This window comes from Pseudopipra pipra, chromosome 23 (assembly GCF_036250125.1).
Source record: "Pseudopipra pipra isolate bDixPip1 chromosome 23, bDixPip1.hap1, whole genome shotgun sequence".
NCBI lineage: Eukaryota > Metazoa > Chordata > Aves > Passeriformes > Pipridae > Pseudopipra > Pseudopipra pipra.
In genome coordinates, this window is record NC_087571.1 from 1,927,803 (window position 1) to 1,953,717 (window position 25,915).

Consider the following 25,915-nt stretch of genomic DNA (forward strand, 5'->3'; position numbering starts at 1 on the left):
GTTTGGAAGGACACAGGGTCCTCTGGAGCTTAGCACCATGGGAATGCATGGAAACCAGCATTTTGTCATCTTTTAGAGAGTGAAACCCTTTTTTTGGGGCAAGCAGGGGTAGGAGTGAGTTAATATGGAGGTGAGGGTTAAGTTACAGTGACAGGACCAGGTCTGTGGAGCCCTACATTGAAGACCACTGGTTTCTGGAGAAACAGGGACAAATGTGAAGCTTTGGGAAGAGAGGAGAGGGTCACTGCCAGGGCTGCTGAGACCCTGGATGGTCTGGTGCCTGTGTCTTGCCATCTTGGCTGAGTAGAACACTTCAGTAAGCCCATGGGCTGGTCCCTGGTCCGGGATGGCCCGTGTCCATCCTGGTGAGGTCCTCAGGCCTTGAAAGCCAGGTGATGATGTGCCCTGCAGCATCCTGAGCGTGCCAGGGCTGATGTGCCCTTCTGGCAGTGGGGGCAGCCCTGCTCCTGTGCTGGGAAACCACCAGTGCTCCTAAATGGAAAGTTAAACTGTCCCTTCCCCTCTGTTTGGACTCAGTGCTGATGGTTTATTTTCCTCCCTGTGTCCGGCATTCCGAAGGTCGTGGGGCTGAAACTGGGACCTGCCAGACAGCCTGTCCCCACGGCTCTGGGCTGAGGGGTCCCTTTTGTAAAGGGGCTGTGACAAATGAGGTGCACAGCCAGAATTATGTCGTCTGCGGAAGTGCTTCATCTTGCTAATTACCTCCAGAAGTACCAGCCCCAGGTTTCTGGGTGCCCCTGCATGTGCAGTGTGCTTCCCAGGGGCAGACATCCAAAGGAATGGTCGGGATGGCCCCTCCCCCTGACACAAGTCTGTTATCTTCCTTGTTTCCCGTGATCCATGAGCAACAAGCTACTTTAGAGCTGACAAGGAGGTCAAGTGCTGGTTGAAGATAACTGGAGGATGACTTTAGGTGGAGATGTCTGGGTGGAAGTAGGAGAAGTGCGGCCTTTGCCGTGCTGTGCCTTTCTGATGGGCTGGAGGAATGGCCAGTGCAAGTGAAAAGTACATTCTCCTTGATCCACTAAAACCATGTCCATCTCTATTCAACCTTGAATATTATTCATATCCTCTTATTACTGTTTTAGTTTAAAATGCTCAGATAGTGACACCTCTTGCTTCGATATAACTTTGACTCCGATCCACAAGTGATGGACATTCGTCCTCCCAAGTAAGGAACAATGAACAGTGGAGAGAGTTGTTCTGGGTTGAGCTCATCTTGGAGTCTGGGACACTTAAATGGAGCCACATCTAACCAAGGTGCTCCTTTTTCTGATCCTAGTGGGACCCCAGTGGCTGGTACTTGCTGTCAAAATGGGAGCTCAGGTTTATTGAAATGATGGCAAAGGGGAAGAGTCATGTTTTTCTATCCCTAAGGCTTTTTAATGTGATATGAAAGAGGCAAAGTTTCTCCACAGGATTTCTAAAGACCCTAAAACTACGAGCTGTGGTCTCGCCCTCTTCTCTGTGCTTAGCAAGGGGCTTCTGGAGTGTCACCATCTGCAGAAGAAAAAGAAAGAAGTATTTCTGGGTTGGGCTGCATTGCTGGGGCTCATCTCCCCCCAGTGTTCCCATATTTACCAGCGAGGAAGATGTTTCTGCCGTCCCTTCAGAAACAGATGTTGGAGAAACTTCATTCAGATGCCCCAGTGTTGATGCTGAACAATCCTAGCCCAGTTAAAGCCAATATTTTCCCCCTTTTTTTTTTTTTTTTCCCTCCAGTCAAAGAACTTTGGTCTTTGTGGCTCGCTGTGTGTACTCACTGCTTTGCAGTTGATCTTACCACTCTGCAAGCCCGCGAAAGCCAAACTGGTAGGTCAAAAGAGGAGTAGCTGTTGACACTGGCAGTAAGGAACATGTAAGGAGAAAGATAAACAGAGGGAAATCAGAGCCTGGATAAAGTAGATCTCCAAAGATAAAGTTTAGTTAAAGATAATGAGCTGGCCTTGTTTAAAAAGACAGCTGCAAAATAACCCAGTAGCTCCATGTGCTGGGGTTAAAGTTGACCCAGAATATACGTTTCATTGCTTTTGATAAATAAATAGTGGAGGGAAGATTTGGCAAAAAGCAACATTGCCCCCAGCCCTCTTCAGCAAAGTGTTTGATGTTAACAAGTTCTCTGGGTGTTTACTTTGTCCTCCGCGCGCGCTGGCGGAGCGGCGCTCCTGCCCTTGAACCGAGGGAGAACTCAAATAAACCAACCCCTTCGGCACAGCTGGGCTCCTCTGCCATCTGTGGCTTCCCAAAACAGCCCCGGCTCGCCTTGGGAACCAGCCTGGGCCGCAGGATTGCCGGGTCTTCCCAACAGCTGAAGTAAATTTGTCGGATCGGATAAAACTGCCCAGAAACGGGAGCAGAACTCGGCAGCGTTTCTTCCCGCCCACTCAAGCTGTCAGTGGGACCCAGAGTGCAGTTTGCAGGCAGAGGTGGCAGAGAGCAAATAGCCCCATAAAATCCAGAGTGATTCTATTACAACTGGAGGCTTTTCCTGATGCTCAATTTGCATATGTATTTTACAGTGATGCTCCGATGACAAAACACTGTTATTTTAAAATGAACCACAGGAATAATTTTGCTGTTTATATCTGCATCCAGCTTCTTAGAAAGCAAATGGCTCCACGAACACTCAATAAACTGGGACTTATTCCTCTCAGGCATGTGTGTTGCTGCACTTGTTTCTGTGCTCCAGGAAAGCTCCCAGTTATTGTGTGTGTTGGATACGTGTTTATGTACACGGCTGATAGATGAGATGTTTAGAGTATATGTTGAGTGTTATCAGCGGCTGAATTGTATGGCCAGGCTGATAAATGAAGTAACTGTGCTAAACGAGCTCAGATCTTATTTATCATAATGTTATGCAAGGCCAATAGGACATTTAAGTGAACGACAGCTGCAGATTTATGGTTTTCTTGGGGAAATGAGCATTTGATAGAGACCGGGAGTGTCACAAACACCATTCCTGAGACTCACCTCGGGGCAAGTTTGGTTGCTGATTCCATGATTTAGTTTGTATTTTGCTCGTTTAACCATTTATCACAGAATCACTTAGGCTGGAAAAGACCTCTGGGATCATATTTATGATTTATTTGTGTTTTGCTGGTTTAATGACGCAGTTTGTATTTTTTGATGGTGAAAGCTGTATATAGGAGGGAGCATCACTGGTTTGGGAATATAAACGAGATCAAGACTGATATTGGTGTTTTCTTCAGTGGCACAGTTTGCCTGTAAAGCCCAGCAGAAGGAGCCAGCAGATGACAGGTCTTGGGAAGCAGATTTAGAGCAATTGTGAGTGGCAGCAGCATCACAGCAGTAGATTCATAAAAACTTGTAAAACAAGCGCGGCCTGGTGATAGATGGTCAAATGATTATTGTTTGCAAACAATATTATCTCCAACAGATAAGCTGTTTACTTTGGACTCCAGCTCCTCTGGGTGGAAAGCAGTCTTAATTCATCAGGGCAGCGGTTCGATGGGGATGCCTCATGCCCCAGCTGTGGAAGAACTCTTACATTGAGAATAGTACTTGGAAGCACAGTGAAGTTCAGCTCTAACTCACTTTTACAGATGGTTCCTATATTGCAAAGAATATTGGCTGTTTCCTGGTTGTGCCTTTTTTTTTTTTTTTTTTTTTTTTTTTTTTTAAAACACTTTGTTGTGAGAGAGTTAAAAGAGGGGACTCCTGAAACTCACAGTAGACATCTGTTTGTTTGTTTTGTAGCTGTTTCCGTGCCTCGTCTTAGTCCGGAGCCTTGGGCTTTCAACTTGGATAATCTGGCGCTATGCATCCAGCCCCCGGGCGCTTCCAGGCACTGCTGCTCATCGCCGGCCTCGTCGCTGCCACCAGCCCAGGTGAGGCCTCACCCCATCCAGGGGGACTGGCTGGGAGGTTTTGGGGTCGAGCCCAAACTTCTGAACAACGAGCGCGTTTCCGAGTGGCCGCCTTTCGTGGACGTTGTCAATAATCTGCTTTTAAGGGAGCATGGAGCACTGAAATGCAGCCTCACGCCGAATACATGGCTTTGCTCGTGAAAACTTGGCTCAGAGCGAGCGCCAGAACGTGGAGGACGCTGGGTTACGTGGGTTTGTTCCTTGGGGTCTCCGTGGATTTAGCTGGACGCCGATTCTGCTGCGTGCAGTGCATCCTGTGTTCCCAGGGGTCGGGAGGGGCTTGGATTTGCAGCAGGAGAGGGGAACCAGCTCTTTGAAACGTGGAGGCTGATGCGTGGCTGCAGTTGGAACAGCTCTGGCGCTAAAAAGAAGAAGAGGGATGGTTTTAATTGACACATCTGCTCTGTGTAGTCAGCTTGTCTTAACGTAACCACACGAAAAAGAAGCTTTTACTACTTTTAGCACTTCATAGCCAGTCGTTATAAGCAAATGGGATAAATTTTATTTTTCAAGCAGCCATAGGAGATAAATTCCAGCTGCAGGGTCACTGCTACCAATTTTGCCTTTTACGCGGAGCACAAAGTGTTGGTGTCAGAAGTGAGGGCAGGGGCGAAGATGAAAGTAGCAGTGTGATTTCATACAATTGGAGCGAGCAAACTGAAAGGTCAGTGCTTCCCTCTTATCCCTGGAAATTCAGACTGAACTAATAGGAAAAACAGTTTTCTAATTAAAAGCTAAAAACGGACATCTGGAGTCCTGTGAAATGCTTGGATACCATTTTTATGGATTTCATCCTTTTTTGTTAAGTGAAGCCACACTTTAATTTCCAGTTTTATTTTATGTTTATGCAGATAGTTTATGGTTCTGTTAAAAATGTGCAGTTTCTCATCTGAAACTCATAACCAGAGCTGGGATGGACTGACTTGAGAAGAAAAGCATGAGCCCAGGGCCCCACCTACAAGAAAACTGTCTCTGACTTGGATGTCATTTAATATCATCTTGACCCATACTATCTGGAATTCCTTAGCTCCTTTACAAACTAGGAATTGTTTTTTCCCAGTTGATGTGTCTATTTTTAATTTTGTTTTTTCTCCTAATTTGTATTACTAACCAAATAAGTGTTAGTGGTGCCAATTGCCTTTTGCTTGCTCCCTTCATGCAAAAATCTTTAGTGGAGAATTTCATAGAAAACAAATGGAAATAATTCCCAGTGTTTCACTGGCCAGGATAGGAAAAAAAATCTCCTCCAACAAGCAGGAATTTTCTTCTGGCAAATAAATGGATTCTCATAACCAAGTTCTGTGGAATTGAACCTTTTATTTATTAGCAGCTCTTCCTGTTTCTGTTCATCTTTGCTCAGTAAAGATAATGGATGCCCAATTCATCATCCTTGTCCTGATGAAGTCCATGTATTTGGAATTAGCCAGAGCCTTTGCTGTTCGTCCAGCTTTTTTTATCCTGCTATTTTTAATTAGTTCTGCAGACTCAGAGACGGTTCTGTATAAATACCTGGCAGGCTCCTGCCATTTCTAACATTTTACAAGTCACGTCCGGGCCCGCTTCATATGGGACAGATCAGCTGCAGCTGCGTGTTCCCTGCTCCGGCTCTTCAGGTGACGGCTGCCCTTTCCCTCTGGATAAATCCAGTGGGATTGCAGTTTTTGCTGGCCCTGGCAAGCGTGTTGCCTTTGCCTTGGGAATCTGTCATCCCCTACGCTGCACCTAACTCTGTTTAATTACTGTCACCCCCTTTGTGGGGTTCAAATCTTGGAGTTTTCCCGGTGTTTGAGAGTGAGCAGGAATCTCTCCTGAGCTCCTCTTACCAAGGAAAAGGCAACACCTGCTTGAGTATCATTTGCAGCTTGGGGCTTAGAGACCCTCTATATGCTCAGTCTTTCATACCAGTTTACCTTATCACTTGTGCCCGTGCAAAATGCTGGTCTCTAACCCAATATTTATATTTCCTTTCAGATTTAACTCCGCGTTTCATTTCTGAGCCCTCCTCTGCCGTCCAGAAGTCCGGCGAGCCCGTCCAGCTCCGCTGCTCTGCCGAGCCCTCCACAGCTCACCTGTCTTGGCTGTTTAATGGGGAGCCCCTGGACAGCAGGGCAGGAGAAGTGGAAATCCAGGCGGGATCTTTGACAATCGTGTCCCTCAGCCCGGCGACGTGCGGCCGCTATCAGTGCGTGGCGAGGAGCGGCGTGGGTGCCGTGCTGAGCCGGCCTGCCTCGGTGTCCATGGGCAGTAAGTGCATTCTCATTCCTGCCCTTTGCTCCTTGCAAACCCTGTAGACCTCAGCTGGCTCGTGTGGTTTGTTCTTCTTTGACTTTTAGGAAAACACCCAGCCTTTTTTTTTTTAATTATATCATCTGGGACCTGTCAGGTGATGCAGCCCCTGGAACAGATTCCCCAGAGAGCTTGAGGATCCCCACCCTTGGAGGCCATACCAAACCACACCTGATGGATTTTACCTCATTTTGAGCTGAAGGACCTCAAAAATCTTTTTCAGCAAACGCAAATATTATTCAGCAAAATAACATTAGTTTCCATGAATTGGCCTGAAAGTACAAGATTCCCAAACACTTCCCTTCACGTATGATGTTGAAAGGGCAGCTGATCTGCCACACTGTTGCAGAAGCGTGCTTGAGAGTTGAGGAGAAATGAGTGAGAATTGTTGCCTAGGAAATAAGTGGGAGAGGCAGATTTTCCTTTTCATCTGATTTGATCAAACCAACGTAGATGTTCTGCAGGTGGGGACAGTCTTCTGTCCATTTGGGGACAGTTTCCCTTCTCTCAGTTTCACGGTTCCTCTGATCAGCCTTTGCCTTGGTGCTTGATCTGTAAATTATTTGATCTCAAGGGACTTCAGAAGAGGAAGGGGCAATGTTTTCCACATGGAAAGGATGATGTGATGCTGAGAATGGGAATACAATATTCCTGCATGAGCATGATTTGTCTGCTTGGGATCTCGGGGCTGTCTGAATCAGGCCTTTGTCAAGCAGGGTTTGAGTGATTTCTCTGGAAGGGTACCTCATCTATGGAGCATGTCCAAAATCCCCCTGGGAGGAAAATCTCTTATAAGTGAGAGAAGTAAGTGTTTTGGTAAAGTACTGACCCATGGCCAGACCCTCTCAAGAGAGCTCTAAGGGTGGCTAACATAGAAAAACTTCACAACCTCGAAGATGCTTTGAACATGAAGGGAGTAGAAGAGCAGCTTCCACACTTCCCTCCTGCCTTGGAGGTTTTGGCAGCATGTGGGGAGGTGCTGGGAGCTGGGGGCTCTCTCCTAGGGAAGGTGCTGGGAGCTGAGGGCTCTCTCCTAGGGAAGGTGCTGGGAGCTGAGAGCTCTCTTCTAGGGAAGGTGCTGGGAGCTCTCTCCTTGCCTCAAGGCTAGTGGCAGCAAGAGGGAGGCACTGCTGCACTCACTGCTGTGTTCATTGTCATCACAGAGACAATTCCATGTTTTTAGGGACAGGCTTCCTGCTGTCAGTGTGAATTGTCTCCTGTAGTGCCTGCAGACCCCCTAAGGGAGCCCTGCAGCCTTTCCAGTGTCTCTGCTTGCTTTTCCAGGAGCAGTTGAGGGAACATAGGAATTATTTTTTCTCACTATTCCCATGTAAAAGCTGGTGCTTTTTGTAGTGAGGAGGTGGGTAAGGAGGGTTTGTGCTGTTATGGGCTGCAGGATAGACCATGCCTGTTGATGTGAATGTCCAAATGCTGCACCAAAGACAATCAGGATGAAGCCAGCTGTGTTTTGAACACAAATACTGAGCTTACTGCCCTTCCTCTCTCCCAGGCCATGGCTGCTCTTACACTTTTCCCAAATCTCTCCAGGTTTAGGTGACTTTGATGCCTCGGTGACAGCTGCCATTGCAGCAGAGGAAGGAGGCTCAGCTCTCATTGGGTGCAAGGTGCCAGAAAGTCACCCCAAAGCACAAGTTCGCTTCCAAGTGCGGGGGAAATGGCTGGAACAATCAAGAGGTGAGATTTTTTTTTTGTGCAATATAAGTAACCAACAAAAGTTTGCCCAGAGTTTTTTCTTAGAACCTACAGGAAAAAGTCCTCGTGAAACTTGCAGAACTTCCTGTGCATGACTGTCTAAAGCTGTCTTTGGAAATGAATCTTCTTGGAGTGGTGATCTCTTTGTGATCCTATGTTTAGGGTAGATTAGTATAGCTGAAAAGTTAATGAAAAACTAAAAAGAGGAAGCCTTTTCTTGAAACTACATTAAATATAATCTTCTTTTTTCCTTCCCCACTTCTTTAGACAACTACCTAATTCTTCCATCTGGAAACCTGCAGATTTTGAATGTATCTTTAGAAGACAAAGGATCCTACAAATGTGCAGTGTACAACCCAGTCACTCATGATCTCAGAGTAGAACTCACTGGACGTAAGCTCACAGTCACACGTGAGTATCCTGTTCAGCTTCCCAGAATTCACACACCTCAAACTCAATAAATAACATCCCCAGGGGTTTTTGGCATGGGCATATCAGTGTCTCCAGTACTGTGTAATGTAAAATCTGTCCTGCATTCTTTGCACATTCAGTTCTTATTTCCCCTCTCTGCGGAGGAGCAGCATAACTGCTTCTCAAATCCCAGGAAGACACAGCACTCAGCCCTTGGAAAGGGGATATTGTGTACACTTCTGTCCCCAAACCTGTTTTGGAGCAGGACTTCTTGAAGAGAGCATCACAGCATCGTGCTTAGTCCCAAGTGCAGACACATGTGTTTGAAAGGCATGGAGGAGGACTGGGGAACAGGATGGGAGGTGTAAAAGCTTGATTGGTGTCAAGATTATAGTGCTGGAGCACCTCTGCTGTGAGGAAAGGCTGAGAGAAATGGGATTGTTCAGCCTGGAAAAGAGAAGGCTTAGGGGTAATGTAATTGTGGCCTTCCAGTACCTGAAAGAAGCCCACAAGAGAGCTGGAGAGGGACTTTTTACAGGAGCATGGAGTGACAGGACAAGGGGGAATGGCTTCCCACTGACAGAGAGTAGGTTTAGATTAGATATCAGAAAGAAATTCTTCCCAGTGAGGGTACTGAGGCCCTGGCACAGGTTGCCCAGAGAAACTGTGGCTGCCCCATCCCTAGAAGTGTCCAAGGCCAGGTTGGAGGGGGCTTGGAGCAACCTGGGCTAGTGGAAGGTGTCCCTGCCTGTGACCAGGGCTTGGAGCGGGATGAGCTTTAAGGTCCCGTCCAGCCCAAACCACTCTATGATTCTATTCTACAATTCATCTCCTTTCTTCCAGGCCCTTCCTCAGGTGGCTCCCACATCCTTCACCCTCTGGCTCCCCAGACTCTGGCAGTGCCCCAGCACAGTGCCCTGACACTGGAGTGTGTGGTCAGCGGGGCGACTCCCTCCGTCCGCTGGGTCAAGGACGGCCGGGACGCGCTGGGCCGAGGCCGGTGGGAACTGCTGCACTCCCACCTGGTGACGGACAGGCTGGAGGCATCAGATGCTGGGAACTACTCCTGCCTGGTGGGAGCTGACTCCGGAGCAGTGAAATACGTTAACTATTCACTTACTGTACTTGGTAAGAAAAAAAGATGTTTTGGATGTCCAGGCAGTGAACATTTCCTTCATGTACGTGCTGGTTTTGGCATCTGCTCCCAAACAGCATCACATTCCTTCTCAGTCTTAAGCATATTAAAATAAAGAGCACAGATCTGTTCATAACGATCATGTCCTATCATCTCTTCCAAGTTAAAATCCATAATTATTTATCTCTTCAAATCCTGTGCAGTCTGAAGTAATGAAACAGTGAAGGATAACAAACTCCAAGGGAGGAACTGATCCATTTATTTTCCTGTGGAATGCCAGTGTCAGTGGTATGCCAGGGATCAGATGTGCCTCTCTTGAGGTTGTACATGAGCAAAAGGCTGGTGAGGGGAGGTGAGATGTTTGGATGAGGACACAAACAAAAGCAAAAGAAACATATTCATATATTTGGCCTCTTTTGTGTGGCTGCAATTTCTTCCTCATTTTCCTTTTCCATTGTAGCAGATATTCCTGGTGTTTGAGGTTTCTGCATCCTTGGCTGGTTTTGTTTGGGTTTGGAAATGTGTATATTGAAGTTACTCAGAAAACAGGGTGTTGACACACAACATGCCTTTTGTTTTGGGGTTGTCGCTAGCAAATTATTTTGAAAATAAAGGTGTTTTATTTACGGAATTAATGCAAACATGTGGCTGTTTGGGACAGAAGGGAGAAACCATTCAAATAAACCCATGTGTGGGAAAACCAGCCTTGGGCTGTGCAGAACCAGCAGCGTGTGGTGACGTGATGAGCCTGTGGGACATTTCACAGCAGTTTTTTCAGGGCTTAGTCGAAGATCAGCAGACGGTGGTTTATGTAAAATCACTTCCCTTTCCAGAACCTGCCTCGCTCTCCAAGGGGCTCCAGGATGAAACCGTGGCCGCCGGGGCGACTGTGCATTTCTGGTGTGACGTCCGTGGCAGCCCCGCTCCAGCCCTCACCTGGCTCCACAACGCCGCTCCCCTCCGGGCCTCCCCGCGGCACTTCCCGACGGGAAACCACCTCTGGATCTGCGGGGTCACCCCAGGGGACTCTGGCTTGTACCAGTGTGTGGCAGACAATGGGATTGGGGTCGTGCAGTCCACGGGGAGGCTCCGTGTCCAGCCAGGTAGGAGCACTCGCAGCCCTCAAGGAATCACATTAAGCATTTGTGCTTCAGGCTTTATTCTGGTTTGACTTTTCCCCTTTGGATTATGTATTAATTTGTTTCTGACCACTAATCTTGCAAAGAAGGTGCTTTCAGTTGGATTTTAAGAGACTTTTGGGGTTGTGTGGTTACTTAAACCTAGATTACCAGTTGCAATTAAATCAGCTTATGACTGAATTTGACATGATTTGTGCTCAAATAGAGTCTGGGTCCTGTTGTGCTGGATGAGCTGGTACTCTTAGCAGTATTGGCTGATGAGTAGTTATGCCTGTTCCATACTCTAATTTGCAAAACAATCCTCAGGCTGGGGGTTGATGCACACCTCCCCTTTATCAGATTGGCAGGATCAGGCACCAGGAGTCATCTAGATCACTTTTCAGTCTAAGATACTTTCTAATGCCCAGAGAACTTGATTTTTGCTAGCACAATGATGTTGGCAAGACCACTGCTGTCCCTGTTCTCTCCCTGTCATGTGTAGCTGAAGCTTTGAACCTTCTCAGTACCAGTAATGATCCCTGTGAGCTGTGCAGAGCCTGGCTGAGCAGAGATTTTGTGGCCTGCTTGTGTGTGGAGTGCCTAAGCCAGTCTTGCCTGCAGTGTTTTCTTCACTGACAGTCAAGTCTTCGTCATTTAGAGAAGCTGAAGTGTGGTTTGAATTTCTCTCAGCCTCCTCTAAGCAGTCTCAGCTGATCTCTCCAGTCTGGAAAGGAAGCCTGGAGATGCTGTGTGGAGAAGAAAAAACTGTTAAAATGGTTATAAAGAACCACGTGCGACTTTTTTAATTGTACTGACTGACTTGGGCATTAAGTGTCATATTCCTTAGTCAGACTCATCGTTTGCATTTCCCCCAGGCACAGGCTCTGTCCCTGTCATAGTCTCTTCCCCCGGGAGCGTCACCGTGGTGGCTGGTGGGGATGTGACGCTGTCCTGCAACGCCACCGGGCTGCCCGCGCCCACCGTCCACTGGTACGACAGCAGGGGCCTGGTGACCACCCACCCTGCCCAGGTGCTGCATCCCAAGGTGCAGAGGCCTCCTCCAGAAGGGCCAGAGCCCTCCTGCCTCTCCGTGTCCCAGGTGGGCTGGAGCTCCCTGCGCCTGCGGAACGTGACTCCGGAGCGCGCCGGAGAGCTCAGGTGCGAAGCCGTCAACGAGCACGGCTCTGCCGTGTCCAGAGCCTTCCTCACGGTCGGTAAGTGAAGCCCAAAACCATCCCATTGACTCCCTGGTTTGGGTGAGAAATGCCTCAAAATAAGAGGGTGGGGTGGGATCTGGGGGAAACGAAGCAGAGGAGTCTCCGTTGTCTCCATGGACCAGTTCCTCCCTCCCCCTTTTAAGCAAAGAAGTGCTGTGTGCATTGCATGGACATCTTACATGTGCTGAAACGTATCCAAGGGTGGGGTTTTTTATTTATGGTTTGAAATTACTACTAGAAAAGACAGTTCTTATACTAAAGGCAGGGTGGAAAAGAGCCATTTCCTTTCCTCACACTGGAATATTATGTGACATTAGTAGAAGGTTTAAGCCCCCCCAGGTTTCCTTCACAAGAACTTAGATACAGATTTTTAGTTACATGAAGTGACTTAAGTTTCTTAGCTCTTTCAGCACCTTGCCTTAGTTAATTCAGCTGAATGCCAGGGAGATTTCGGGTTGGTGGGATTTAATAAGTGGCCCCATGTTTAAAGTTCTTTGGTTAGAGTTTAAAACTCCCGTAAATAACTTGAAAAGCTGCATAAAGGTTCACTTAGAGAAAAAAAGAAAGAAGAAACCTCAAGAAAGTGATCCCATCATGTAGTTTTATAAATCAGTTATTGTTGGACCTTGCTGAGTGGAAACACGAAACTAAATATCATCCCCGAATTCAGTCTGTGTCAAAGAGAAAAATCCCTCTGCTTTGCCTTGGAATTTTATGGCAGTAAGTTCAATTTTAATGCTTTGTTTATTAACTTTTATCGGTTTCTAATATGTTGTACTGGCTGCTGATTATGGTGCAGAGGGTGGTTAAGGCATTTGGTTTTGATATAAAAGTCCCTGAGGAGTTTCTGGGAGCTGTTAGGGCTTTAGAGCAGCTCCCAGCCATGCCGAAGGCATGCCCAGACATTCAGCTGTCTGATGAAGAACTCGTGCCAGGTAACACTTCCGAAGCACCTGAATGACTTCAGCTGGGATTCCAGCGTGTTTCTTCGGTAGCAGGATCAGCTTAAGCTCCTCTCAGCCTTGTCCCAGCACACAGTAAGAGAGCTCATTTGGCTGAAAAATGTATCTTTCTTTTTTTTTTTCCTTGTGCTGGACCTGTTCCAGGCCGTGATTCATTGCACGGTCTTACAGCGGGCAGGACAACTTCAGCTGCCACCAGAGTGAGAAACCACCAAAATGTAAAACGATGCCTCGGGATCCTGTACCCACGGCCCTCCCTTCTTTTGTGTCTTTTTTAGACAGTTGTGGGGTTCGCCTGCATGGCAGCAGCTTCCCAGAGCTAGGGAAAGAACACAAGGTTAATTCTCCAACATAACTTCATCTAATGGAAATGAAGGAGAAAAATACACTCCAGGCGGTTTGAGTAGCAGGAGAGTGAGTGTAAAACACAAGAAGGAGCATTTGGTGTAGGCAGGTGGGTGATTCAGGGGCGAGAGGCTGAAGTTGCTCCCACAGAAGCCTCATAGAACCTCTGAGAAGTCCTAAGGCGATTTGAAACTCTTGCCAGGTGTGGGTGACCTCACTGATGTGCTGCATTCAGGTTTTCAGGGGGCTTTCCCAGCCCGTGCTGAGGTACTTGCAGAGTGGGGCAGATCCTGTGGCTATTTAAGAGGCAGGGAAGCAGTGCCTGGGAATGTGATCTGTTTGCACAGCAGAGACAAACCCCAGAGCTGCTGTGCAGCCAAGGCACAGGCTGAGATCTGCCCCTGGGTGCACCTCTGTGAGGAGGCTGGAAAGGTGAGGGCTCTTTGCCCTCAGAATGAAGCAGTCGAAGGGGAGAAACAACAACAAACTACAAAGTGCTGGGTATTATGGAGAGTGTGAATCACAGCTCTGGAGACAGGCTGGGAGAGCTGGGGGTGTTCACCTGGAGAAGAGGAGGCTTTGGGGACACCTGAGAGCCCCTTCCAGTGCCTAAAGGGGCTCCAAGAGAGCTGGACAGGGACTTGAGACAAGGGCCTGGAGGGACAGGACACAAGGGGGAATGGCTTCCCACTGCCAGAGAGCAGGGTTAGACGTGATATTGGGAAGGAATTCTTGGCTGTGAGGGTGGGGAGGCCCTCGCACAGGTTGCCCAGAGAAACTGTGGCTGCTCCATCTCTGGAAGTGTCCAAGGCCAGGTTGGACAGGTCTTGGAGCAACCTGGGCTAGTGGAAGGTGTCCTTGCCCATGGCAGGGGGTAGAACAAAATGAACTGTATGGTCCCTTCCAACCCAAACCATTCTAAGATTTTATGAGTACATTCCTTTAATGCCCAAATTCGGGACATTTAGTCCTCTGATTGCTGTTGGAGGCAGGGTTTTGGGGACATGCAGCCTTTGGTCTGACCCAGCTCAGGGCTGCTGGTGTTCTGCAGTGGGGTTGGGAAGCTGAGGCAGAAAAGTCTCCGTGGCTGAAGGGAAAGGGATGGCACTGAGAGCAACAGCCAAAAAAAGTTGCATAATGACACAGCAGCAGAGAGAAACCTGATGTGCTGGGTTATGTGGGTAGCAATTATGCCAGAAACTTCTCAAATAGAGCTTAGATCTGAATTGCTTAATGGGAATTGTTACCCAGGGGTTGTTTTCTGAAGCAAAAATACGAACAGCTCGGTGGCTGTTGACGACTCCCCCCTGCAGCAATAAACACAGCGCTGGCTGCGGGTCTGCTGTCACCAGCTGAAACCACAACTCATTCTCCACTCCAAGAGCCCGTGTCCCCAGTGCCAGCAGGCGTCAAACCAAGCTGTGCCCACCCACACATCCTCAGGGTCCACCACGGTGCCGTGGGCCTTCCGCCTCCTCCCATTTGTTTCCAATATCGGGCCCTTCCCGCTGCTCCGCTGACAGCGGAGACACCCCTTTCACTCGGGGGCTGTTCTGGGGGTGTCTGACATTTTAGGACCATCTGGCTTCGGGGACATCCTCCCCGCATTGTTCCCTTCTTCCTGTCTCCGAATTTTGTGGCGTTGCTAGATAAATGAGAAGAAACAAACAAGGAATGCTTGCCGAGAGCGTGTCTTCAATTTGAAAAGAGAACTTTCCTCCCCAGCTTTTTAGAAAGTGGCCAAAAATAGCAGCCACACTTGCTGCTGGTATTTTAATGGAGGTTTGGAGGAATCTGAGTCAGCCAGGCTAACACTGCCTAGGCTTTACATTACCAAGGAATTTGTTTGTTTTGTAAACCAAGTTCCCTTCATTCCCTTCCCCTTCCAGACCCCAGCACGTAACATAAACCTACACAAATCTGAGAGGACGGACAGGGCTCCGAACATCTGGCAGTCCCAGCACTGCCATGTGCAACCTTGAGGAGCTGCACTGCTTCCCAAAACTCCTTGCTTTAAGCACTGACGTTTTCTTGTCCTGGATAATCTCAGATGTCCAACCTGCCATCCCTTTCCTGCCTGGAATGCTGACGAGCCCTGCATTGGCTGAACAGGGCTTTTTTTTTTGCCTCTTTCGAGCTAATATTATATATATTTTTCTTTTCATGCCAGGAAACATAAATAGGATGGAGGAGGCTGGAGAAGGATTTCTAGAAATGTGTTGGTATTAAATTGCATGTTAGATCTGCCTGTAAACTGAGTTTATTCTCAGCATAAATTTTCAAATGAAGTAGTTGAGTCGTGCAGCTTTCAAAGCTTCTCGAAATTACAGCTAAAACCTCAGAAACTGAGGTAGGAGAATGTCCTCTTGTGTGCATGCCAGTGCAGGCCATGAAAAGTTCCTTGTACAAGGGCGATTAATTTAAAATTGCTCCATTTGTGTCACAAGTGTAGCTATATATATTTATTTATTTCTTTTAACATGCATTGCCACAACTGAATTTAGAGGAGATACAGTCAAACTGTGCCTGCAGACCTCGAGTTTCAGGTTTTCTCTCTTTGCTACTGTGAAAAAAACACTAAACCAAATAAAACAAACCAAACCCCACTGCTGTGCCCTGGAAAAACACTGAGGCCACAGCTTGGCACCGGGCTCAGGTCTGTGTGGGTACCTCTGGACCTGGAGCTTTGCAGCAGGGCTTGTTTGGAAATGTCACTCCGAAATGATTTAGTGTCCCGTGGGCGCGGGGCGAACGTACGTCATCGTGGGGATGTAACCAGACCCTCCCTTTGCAGTTCCTCCAGCAACTGGCACGAGAGCAGGAGAAACAGCTCCTCTGGAGCTTGCCCAGAGCGATGAGAGCGGGGGTGATTTCGGTGCAGAGGCGGCGTTTTCCAGCTCCCCTCCGACCAAAGGGCCTCCGGACGCGGCTGCGATGGACAAAGCGCCGAGCGCGGCCGCCCCGCCCGAGGCCCCCATCATCCTGAGCCCCCCCCAGACACCAAAACCAGACACCTACAGCCTGGTGTGGCGGCCAGGCCGGGCCGGGGGGCTGCCCATCAACGCCTACTTCGTCAAATACCGCAAGGTACCGTCTCCTGTCCCCCTGGCACGGGTGGATCGCGGCACGTTGGGTTCCTCAGGGAACCAACTGTGCTGGTGTTGACCAGGCCATGAGGCTCAGGCCAGAGAGAACATAGGATTTAGTTGAAGCACAGCGTGCCCACAACTCATTTTAGGGATGGCTGATGTTGTCACAAATACACTGTTCTGTCTGGTTTGAAGTGAGAGTTATGCAACCAGCAGTAGGGCAAGAGGGCACAGTATCAAGCTGTGCCAGGGGAGGTTTAGGTTGGACATCAGGAAGAAATTCTTTCCAGAGAGAGTGACCAGACATTGGAATGGGCTGCCCAGGGAGGGGGTGGAGTCACCGTCCCTGGAGGTGTTTAAGGTGAGACTGGATGTGGCATCAGTGCCATGGTCTGGGTGACAAGGTGGTGTTCAGTCATGGGTTGGACTAAATGATCTCAGAGGTCTTTTCCAACGTAGTTGACTGTGTGATTATCCAGGCTTTTATGTCTTTTACAGTGTCATTATGGGCAACGGGGCTCCAGGGCATACTCTGTGCAATGTCAGTGGTGTTAAAAATGCATTTGTGTGAGCAAGCTTGAATCTGTGTGTGAGAGCAGAAGGGAAGCTGGGTTTTACCCCAGTATGTCAGAGTTTGCTGTTCTGCATCCCAAAGGGACTCAATTAAACTAAAGTTACCAAATACGAAGGTGAATTAAAATTTGCTGGGCAGGTACCTACCATGTCCCTAAAAATGGTGTGTCAACACCAAACTCTTTTGCCTAAAATCACATGGTGGGATCTTTGGGGCTGTCCTGTGCAGAGCCAGGAGCTGGACTTGGTGATCCTAGAGGACCTCTTCCAACTCAGGAGGTTCTGTGATTCTCAAATCAGAACCAAGCAATGCCTGGTTCTTCCAAGCAAACTTCTTCCAAGCAAAATCTGTTCTTCCAAGCAAACACTTTTCTGCATGGCAAAGCTGTTTGATTTATTTTTCCTAAGCTTTTTAATCCCCTACATCCTGATCTTGTCTTAGCCTGGAGGGAATGCCTAGATTTTTGACCTGTTGGTTCCCGAAAACCTAGTGCCAGAGTCTGCTGATGATAATTTCTCATCCAAAGGCAGTTGGTTCACCTAAGCCCTGGAAGCTTTGGATGCTTTTTTGACCTTTTTGATGCTCACCCTTCACTTACACCAGTCCTTTCCACACTAAATGTGCTCACTCACGAGTTTCTCAGCAGGGAGTTTACCCTGGTTTTTAGGGTGGTGCTCTCTTTGTGTCATTAAATTATTTTATTGATTTCCCTCTTTTAATAGAGGGGGGGGAAAAAAAGATGGGGGAATAAAAGACTTGGAGTGGTTGCTGCAGAAGAAAATAGTTGAACAAAGACCTCTGGCATAACCTTTGATAATCCACAGCGTTTAGATCTGCCTCCAATGTTTTATTAAAGTCTTATGTTGTTTAGTAGTTTATTTTTGGTGGAATCTTTGTCTTTTCCTTTGGGATTTGGGGTAATGTTTTCCTGGATAGGTCAAGCATTAAGAGACTACCCTGAATCTCTTTTCTTTTCTTAAGTGGAGCTGATGGTTTCACTGCTAACTTAAAAAGTGTTTTGGTTTTTGTTTTTAAAAAAAGGAAACATGCATTAATAAACTGAAATCTTTCATCTCCCTGCTGACATTTTTCCAGGCTTGAGGAGTAACAAAGGCATAACCTTTGTTGCCCATTTCAGGCAGTAAATACTTAAAAATGCTGAAGTACAGCGAAAGCTGGGCTAGTTCAGGGAACATCTCTCCCATTAGGGTGTTGGGTCCAGCCCTTTAGTGGCACACACTGCCAGCTGAAGGCTGAGCAAAGGCTTGGAAACCATTTGGGCTCTTGTAGTTTTAACCACGAGTGAAAATGGAAAAACAAAAAGGGTCAAAACCACGTGTGTGTGTGTGTGTGTGTGTGTGTGTGTGTGTGTGTGCACGGAGAGGGAAAGTAAGTTGAGTTCATCCCAGGAGTGCTGTGAAAGTGGTTGCAAGAGTGGTGGTTTGTGGTAGAAGCACCTGGAGACAAACCATGGGTAGATGTAGGAAAACAGGAGGAGTTTTGGCAAGGGGCAGAGGTCGCTTGGGTGCTTGTGCATGGAAGCGGTGCGGGATTTGAGGGTCCCCTCGGGCTCCTGACGCTGAGTTTGTGTCCCTGTCGTGTGCAGCTGGAGGACAGCGTGAGTGCAGCGGGCAGCTGGCACACCGTGCGTGTCCCCGGCAGCGAGAACGAGCTGCGGCTCACGGAGCTGGAGCCCTCCAGCCTCTACGAGGTGCTGATGGTGGCCCGGAGCGCCGCCGGCGAGGGCCAGCCGGCCATGCTGACCTTCCGCACCAGCAAGGGTAGGTGCAGCACCACGTGCCCTCTGCCCCACCTCCCAGGGACACTTGTTTAGTGACATCAGCCACGTGCTGTCTGCTAAGCCACATGTGAAATATTCCACAATTTACTTTAGCCTCAACGGCTAAAATAGCTGTAAAGGCAAACCTCCCTGAGCGTTACCAGGGCTGTTGGTAAGTAGAAGCTATTAAAAGCTTGATAATGTTGGTTTTGGGGTGATTATTAAGATTTCTGCTGTGAGGTTCCTCTTGCTTAAGGACGTGAAATCAAGGGACAGCCCGTCCTTGTTGAGGCTTTTCAGAGAACCACAAAAGAAACTCTGCATCATCGAGTTTTCGTGTATCAACAAAGCTGCTCCTGGTTTGCTTTGCAGACACCTCAGTCACAATCTCTGCTGACCACGAGCCAGCTGTTCTGATAGTTGTGTGCAGACAGCAATAAGCACAAGAACATTCCTCCTAATCAGACCATTCTTTTTCTTTCAAGTTTGGACGCTGGTGGCTGTGCTCTTTAGCATGCAAACAATTAGATATTTTTCATACTATAGTCCAAGAATGGCTTTAAAGTGACAGAGGGCAGGGTTAGATGGGATATTAGGAAGAAATTCTTCCCAGGGAGGGTGGTGAGGCCCTGGCACAGATTGCTCAGAGAAGAAGCTCTGGTTGTCCCATCCCTGGAAATATCCAAGGCCAGGTTGGATGGGGCTTGGAGCAACCTGGGCTAGTGGAAGGTGTTGCTGCCCATGGCAGGGGATGGAAGGAGATGGACTTTAAGGTCCCAACCTCCCAGACCATTCTGGGATTCTATGCAGGACAGACTGGCTTAAAATTTTATTAAGAATGTGATGTATTCATGAAATCTCTGAAAACTACTTGGGATCCTTTGCCCTATGCATCCTTATCATTGTTCTATCAACAAACAGATCCAAAACTGATAGCCCCCAATCTCTGGAAATGTTACCCCCTGCTAAAAAAAAGTCAACAACTCCCTCATTGTGACCTACCCACGCCCTGAAACATCTCTCCCTGATGAAACTTTGGGTCCCTCCCAGGCATCTGCCTGATAACACAAATTCTGACTGACCTCCTACTCGCCCTACACGTCACAGCAGACACAGCCCCAGCTGCCACTGCCCTCACCCAGACACACAGAAATGTTCACTATGGCTGATTGATCCCTAAGCTGCTCCAAGTGGAGCCTCATTCTTCTTCACCTGCATCCATCAGCACGTTGAATGAGGATTCTGCTACAGCTCCTACTTATACAAAGAAACCTGCTCACCCTGATAGCAGCCCCCTTCGTAGGCTGTGTGCTGCCATGAGGCCAGGTACCCTTCTGAGGGGCCACAGTCATCACTGGCCTGTTCTCAGCCTTCCCCTACCTTGGACAGACCCTTGTAGAATGAGCCTGAGGAGGATTCTCCATAGAAAACCCCACACTTACCTGAATTTTTGCCCCACATTTCCTCCCTTTATAATCACAGGCCCCACATTCCTCCACCCCACCTTCCACCCCGAGTCAGGCTCCAACAACCCCCAGGGTGTGGTATCAAACGGTGGCAGAATCCCATTCCACCCATACTTTTCCATAAAAGACATCCTAGGATTCATGCTCATGTTCCTCCCACTTCTAACCCTCCCAGCTTACTGGGGGACCGAGAAAGCTTCACACCAGCAAACCCACTTGTCACACCCCATTGTATTAAACCCCAGTGATGCTTCCTGTTTGCTGTCCTGTGCTCAATCCCCAGAAAACTCAGAGGAGTCAGTGCTGCTACCCCTACCCTGCTCTGTACTGTGCTGCCATACCTACTGCCACAAACCAAAAACCCACTCAACCTGTGGCTGTGCCACAGCAAGTGACCTTCTAGAGGTCACTAGAAGGTCACTTCTAGAGGGGGTAGAGGGGGTCAGTGAGCAGCATTTCCTTATCCAGTCCCTGAGCTGATGTATTGTCTGTCAAATCTTTCTTAGAAAGAACATCATCCTTGAAAAACACTCAGGCTCCATCACCACCCATGGGCATCCCTAAACAACCCGTTGTTCATGAAGGCACAAATAATTTTGGTGTTGTCCTTCCAGACCTGTCTCGCCACAGCGGAGGTAGGAGTGGGGATGGTTTGTGATCCAGGTGCTAAAGGTTGTGTTGCAAAGATCTGTGTTTGACTTAACCTGTGTTCACCCTGCTTCGGGTGCTTGTATTGCCTCTTCCATTTCCTGTCTGTCCCAAGGCTGCTCTGTTGCACAGGGTATTTCCAAGGATGATGTTACCTGCATGTGTGGCTCTCAAAAAATAAGAGAATTTTCACTTACAACCCACTTTCCTGCTGCTCATTTTTAAACCTGCGGTTGCTTTTTGCAAAATACTCTGGTTTTTTCTCCCCTTCCACTGTAAAAGAGCCAGAGGAAGAAGGGAAGTGGGAAATGGCTGTGTCAGAGGTTTAAGTTCTCAAAGTGGATGATATCTGTTCTGAATGTCTTCCTGTGGCTTCCCAGGCATGGGCTTATTTCTGATGGCGAGGAGATACAAGCACTTCCCAGTAGGTGTGACTTTTACTCTGCTTTCCAGTGAAAACAGCATGTTTGTAGTCCTTTTTCTCACCCGCCCCAGCCTTTGAACCCTTGGCCTGATTCAGGCAGATTTCCTCAGGGCCTGAGATCTCAGGGCCTGAGATCTCAAAGGTATCAAAAATTTGGGGTGAAGCCAAAGGTGAGCAGAGTGACGCAGGCAGGGAGCTGAGCACTGCACACTTGTGGCAGCACTGAATGTCAGAGGAGCCACACAGGGGCCTTGCTTGTGTCTGCCTGCAAACGCTCAGCTGCTTCATGCCCCAGAGCTGCCAGCCTGCTGTTCCTTGCTCTGTTCCCCTCCTCAGTGTTCACAAATCCAGGCTGCTTCAGTAAAGCCTCACAGCTCTTACAACCAGATTTACTAACACCCCTCTTTCCCTTCTCTCTGTCCCACTGCTGCCTGTAACTTCAGTGAGTTCCGTAAGTACATCCTAGTACATACTTTATTTGTTCTTTCTTCTCCTTTCTCCAGCACTCCAGTTACTGTGGATGGGTTGACATTTCATTGGCTCTGAGGGAATTTGGGGGGTTTGAAAATAATAATCACATTTTTCCTGTTCACTTAATGTATGTGTCTGTTTCCATGTAAAGGTGGTCAGGGTAGTGCAATACTATATGATTTTTTAATATTTTATTGAGAAGATATTCTTCTGTTGTCTGCTGGTCATCCAGCATTACAGGAGGATTTAAGATTCTCCTTGTTAATGTGTGAAGTCCAACTTAATCACCAGCAATGAGCCTAATCGGTCGTTACAGAAAATGAAGTTCCAGCTGACTCTAATCGTCTTGTAACCGAAATTTCCAGTTCCAGAAGCTCCAGACCGACCCACCATCTCCACAGCATCGGAATCATCCGTCTACGTCACGTGGATCCCCCGGGCCAACGGGGGCTCCCCCATCACAGCCTTCAAAGTGGAGTACAAGCGCCTGGGTCGCAACAGCGACTGGCTCGTCGCAGCTGACAACATCTCTCCCTCCAAGCTGTCCGTGGAAGTTCGGAACCTGGAGCCAGGTATTAGAAATGATCTTCCAATGCTGCAGCTCTCCGGTTGTTTCATTTTAACTTCTGCTTGGATTATCCCGTTTCTGCCTGATTGGGTTTGGGGTTTGTGTGTGTGGCCTAGGAGCTCGTTACATGAATTCAAGTTGGTTTCTGGCTTTCCAAGTGGATAAAAACCCCCACCATAATTTAATACTTGTTCATGTGGAAAGGAGGGTTGTATATCACCGCTATTTTTAGCTTAATTGTCCTTCTAAGTGAGCACTCAGAATGCAAAGAGAAAAATGCACCGATGGAAAAACGTCTGTCCTGACTTCTCCCGGTATCCAGCCCTGAAAATTCAGGGAAAGAGCACAAGAGAGGCAGTGGATGGTGACAGGGATCCTTTGAAGCATCTTCACAGTACCCACCAGTTTAGGGACTTCCTGAGCTGATGGAGGCATCTCCATCTGTGTGTGGATTTTCCTTGAGTGGCTTTTAGAAGCTGTTTATACTCCTGATCTCCACGTCGGTCCGTGGCAGGGAGCCCTCCGCTTTTCCCAACTGGACGTCGCGCGAGAAAAGCGCCTCCTAATCTTGTTTAGTCTCTCCTCGAATCCCCCTTTCTAGCACTCATTTTGCTACCGGTGGCTCCTTTCTTTTCCCTTAAAAGGAGAAATGTACAGGTTCCGCGTGATCGCCGTCAACAACTACGGGGAGAGCCCGCGCAGCGCCGCGTCCCGCCCGTACCAGGTCGCCGGGTTCACCAGCCGCTTCTCCAGCCGCCCCATCGCGGGACCCCACATCGCCTACACCGAGGCCATCAGCGACACCCAGATCATGCTGAAGTGGACGGTGGGTACCGCGGTGTGTCCCGGCCCTCCCGCGGTTTTGTGCTGTTAGAAGTCGAGGATTAGGAGCTGTGAGTGGTGGTTTCCCCCCTTGCCCGAGGCTCGGGGGTGATGGTGTTCCTCCTTCGTGCCCGTGTGGTGGAACTGGGGGAGCTGCCGGGCCATGTGCCTCTCAAGCCCTTTGCCCCCATTTCCAGACCCTTTTTCCCCCTCGGAGGCAGGCCTGTCAGTTGTCTGCTGCATTTGCACCATCTCCCCCCCACCCCACTCCTCTTCCAGCCCCCCGGGGACACCACACAACCTCCTCGGGTTACGCCAGATGTGACCCAACTGGCAGCTCCAGTGAGGGGCTGCAGCCGCCGAGTCCACCTGCTCTGGCACAGACATATCAGAGGCACCAGTGGGCTTAACTCTGTCCCAAGCCCTGTTCATGCCATGAGTTGTGAGCAAGTTGGCTCCGTTTCCTGCAATTCCTGCTGCTTTTGTCAATCCAGGCTGGGGTGGCTGGGAGCATTTCAAACCCTCCGTCTTCCCTCACATCCAGTGGAGGTTTCATGTCAGAGAAACGTTTTCCTTTCCCCTGTTACCTCGTCTATTGTAAACAAGTACTTTAAAGTCCTTATTGAAACCCACAGAAATTCTTTGCTCTTGTTTTGAAATCTAACCCCCTGGTATACTTTGGAGGATTTAATGTGTAGAGTTCCCAGTGTTAGTTTGCTCTGCTAGCTCAGCCTTAAGAGATGTTAAGGATAATAAACTTAAAATAACCTCTGATTCCTCAGGAGGCTGCATAACTTAAAGTAAAAGATTCTTGAGCTGATTTTTAGAGTGACCTTAACTCTTTCTGAAGTAAAAATGGTTTTTAACTTTTCCATTTCCATTAATCACGAAAATTTTCAGGCCGTTCATGGTCAAACCCTAATTGGGGGTTTGGAAAGTGGTGTGGGAGGAAAGTGTCAGCCCCAGTCAGTCTCTTATCCCCATCCCACACTCCTTTTTTTCAGCTGCTCTGAGGAGATCGGTCACCTTTACTTGTACAACCATATTAAGAATATTCGCATTTCCAGGGGATGAGACACTCGACAATGACAGCAGGGCTCAGTTAAAATTCTTCTTCTCTAATGCAGCCCTTTCAAATTCTCTTTGCAGTACATTACATCCAGCAACAACAACACGCCCATCCAAGGATTTTACATCTATTACCGGCCCACGGACAGTGACAACGACAGCGACTACAAGCGGGACATTGTGGAAGGTACGGGGCCAGGCCCGGGGTAAAACACCCCTCCAGGGGAGGGACACCCTGCAGCCTCGCTGGCTGTGTTTATACGGAATCTAAACTGCTGTTCCCAGGCGCAGTCTTTGCCATATGTCTCGCAGAAGGAGCTCTCTCAACTACCTAACGTCAGGTCCTGCCCACACATGAGCTGGTTTCTTCCTTCTGAAGCTGCTTCGATGCGGGAACTCGAGAACTAAACGCTGGGTTTAGGTTTGGGTTGTTGTACTGCTGCACATCCTTCGTGCAGGTCTGTTTAAACTGGTGTAGCTTCAAGTTGTGTAAAGAGAAAGCAGTGTAAATGGGGTTTAACCCAGGGTAAAAACATCTGGGTTACAGACTGTGCTAATAACTAGCAGGCTTTTAAAATTATTTGCCCCAGCACAGACTTTCTAAGCTGGTAGTACCTTGTGTGTAATTGCCCTGCTCTCCTCTTACCTCACCTAATCACTTCTCCTGCTATAAGGAAGTTGCTTTTAGCCCCAAGTGCTGTAGCACGCTGCAAATGCAGGTATGTTTGTACCTCATTTTGCCTTTTAATCAAGTTATTTTTTTCCCCTGTGCATATTAGATCATCATTTTCCTGGAAGAAGTTATTAGATAATGTCTATATTAGTCCAGAAGTGGAAAACCCTTTTAAAAATATTTTATTTAATGTCCTTATTGCTCGGGCTGAGCAAACGCAGTGATCTCATTCTGGCCCAATGACGTTAATTATTTTTTTCCCCCTCATTTATTTCAGTTACAAGAGGAATGGGCCTTTATTTTGAAAATTTTCCCCTGCCAGACAATTCTGCACATAGTACTTTGATGCATGACATAAGCTTTTGCACACTATAAAGCTATTAAAGATCCAGAGTTTGGGCTCAGAGGCTTTAAAGAACCTTATGCAGGCTGCACCTTCATCTGCAAATGTATTTTAGCCTTTGCTGCACAGAACTTGTGTGTTTATAAGTCTTATACACTGAGCAGTTAGTTGTTTAAGTGGGCTCCACTGTGCTGTGAAATTAGCTTGTTTCGGATTTTTTTCCGAGCGTGTGTGTATTGAACTCTTTGTGGCAGTCTGAAACCATTAGCAGCTGCTCCACTCTGCCAGAGCCTGCAACAGAAATCACTCGGTGGAAAGATTTAAACCTCATCTTTTCTTTACTGTGCTCCCCTAAATTAGCTTTTCGGGGGGAGGGAAAAAAGAAAAAAAAGAGACAGAACTATTTTCAATTAAAGTGCGATTGGAAGCGCTTGATGTGAAATATGTAGAGGAACATGTGACTTAAGGTATTTTTGCCATAAATCACTTGTCCTTCACTTTTTTTTTCCCCCCTCTGTTACCTTTGAATTAATCTGTCTGTTTTTTGACAGGGAATTTTATCTTGAAATGACTGCATGAGTTGTGGAAAAAGTGTTGTGATGCCTGTGTTAGCTAAGTGCTTGCCTCAGGCTTTCCTCACCGCTTCCTGTTAAGTCTTGTCTTTCGAGACATTCAAAACTCTGCAGAAAACTTTTTTTTTTCCATATAAATGCCGCTACAGGCAAAATCAGATTTTATTTGAAGAAAAAAAAAAAAAAACACAAGCAAAAAGCTTGGCTCTGGTGGCTCCTTGGTATCTCTTTTTAAGCAAAAGCAAAGCAAAATCAACCCTGTCCTGCATCGATGATCTGAATTTCTCTGTTTCTGGTCAGAATTTCTCTGTTTTGAGGGTCC

The 25,915-nt window shown here is 47.9% G+C and overlaps 1 protein-coding gene and 1 pseudogene across 1 annotated transcript in view; both read left to right on the plus strand.

Moving 5' to 3' along the window:
• The window catches only part of CDON (cell adhesion associated, oncogene regulated), a 55,789-nt gene that overhangs the window by 15,235 nt on the left and 14,639 nt on the right, over positions 1-25,915 (plus strand). The window contains exons 2-14 of the mRNA XM_064634421.1: positions 3,739-3,869; positions 5,880-6,152; positions 7,743-7,889; positions 8,175-8,318; positions 9,162-9,446; positions 10,287-10,556; positions 11,447-11,785; positions 15,890-16,182; positions 18,365-18,539; positions 20,511-20,639; positions 21,913-22,119; positions 22,760-22,941; positions 24,087-24,192. Coding sequence (XP_064490491.1) covers positions 3,800-3,869; positions 5,880-6,152; positions 7,743-7,889; positions 8,175-8,318; positions 9,162-9,446; positions 10,287-10,556; positions 11,447-11,785; positions 15,890-16,182; positions 18,365-18,539; positions 20,511-20,639; positions 21,913-22,119; positions 22,760-22,941; positions 24,087-24,192 — 2,620 coding nt within the window. The 5' untranslated portion in view covers positions 3,739-3,799. The remainder of the gene's footprint in view (positions 1-3,738; positions 3,870-5,879; positions 6,153-7,742; positions 7,890-8,174; positions 8,319-9,161; positions 9,447-10,286; positions 10,557-11,446; positions 11,786-15,889; positions 16,183-18,364; positions 18,540-20,510; positions 20,640-21,912; positions 22,120-22,759; positions 22,942-24,086; positions 24,193-25,915) is intronic.
• LOC135401979 (cytochrome b-like) lies at positions 19,573-20,491 on the plus strand (annotated as a pseudogene).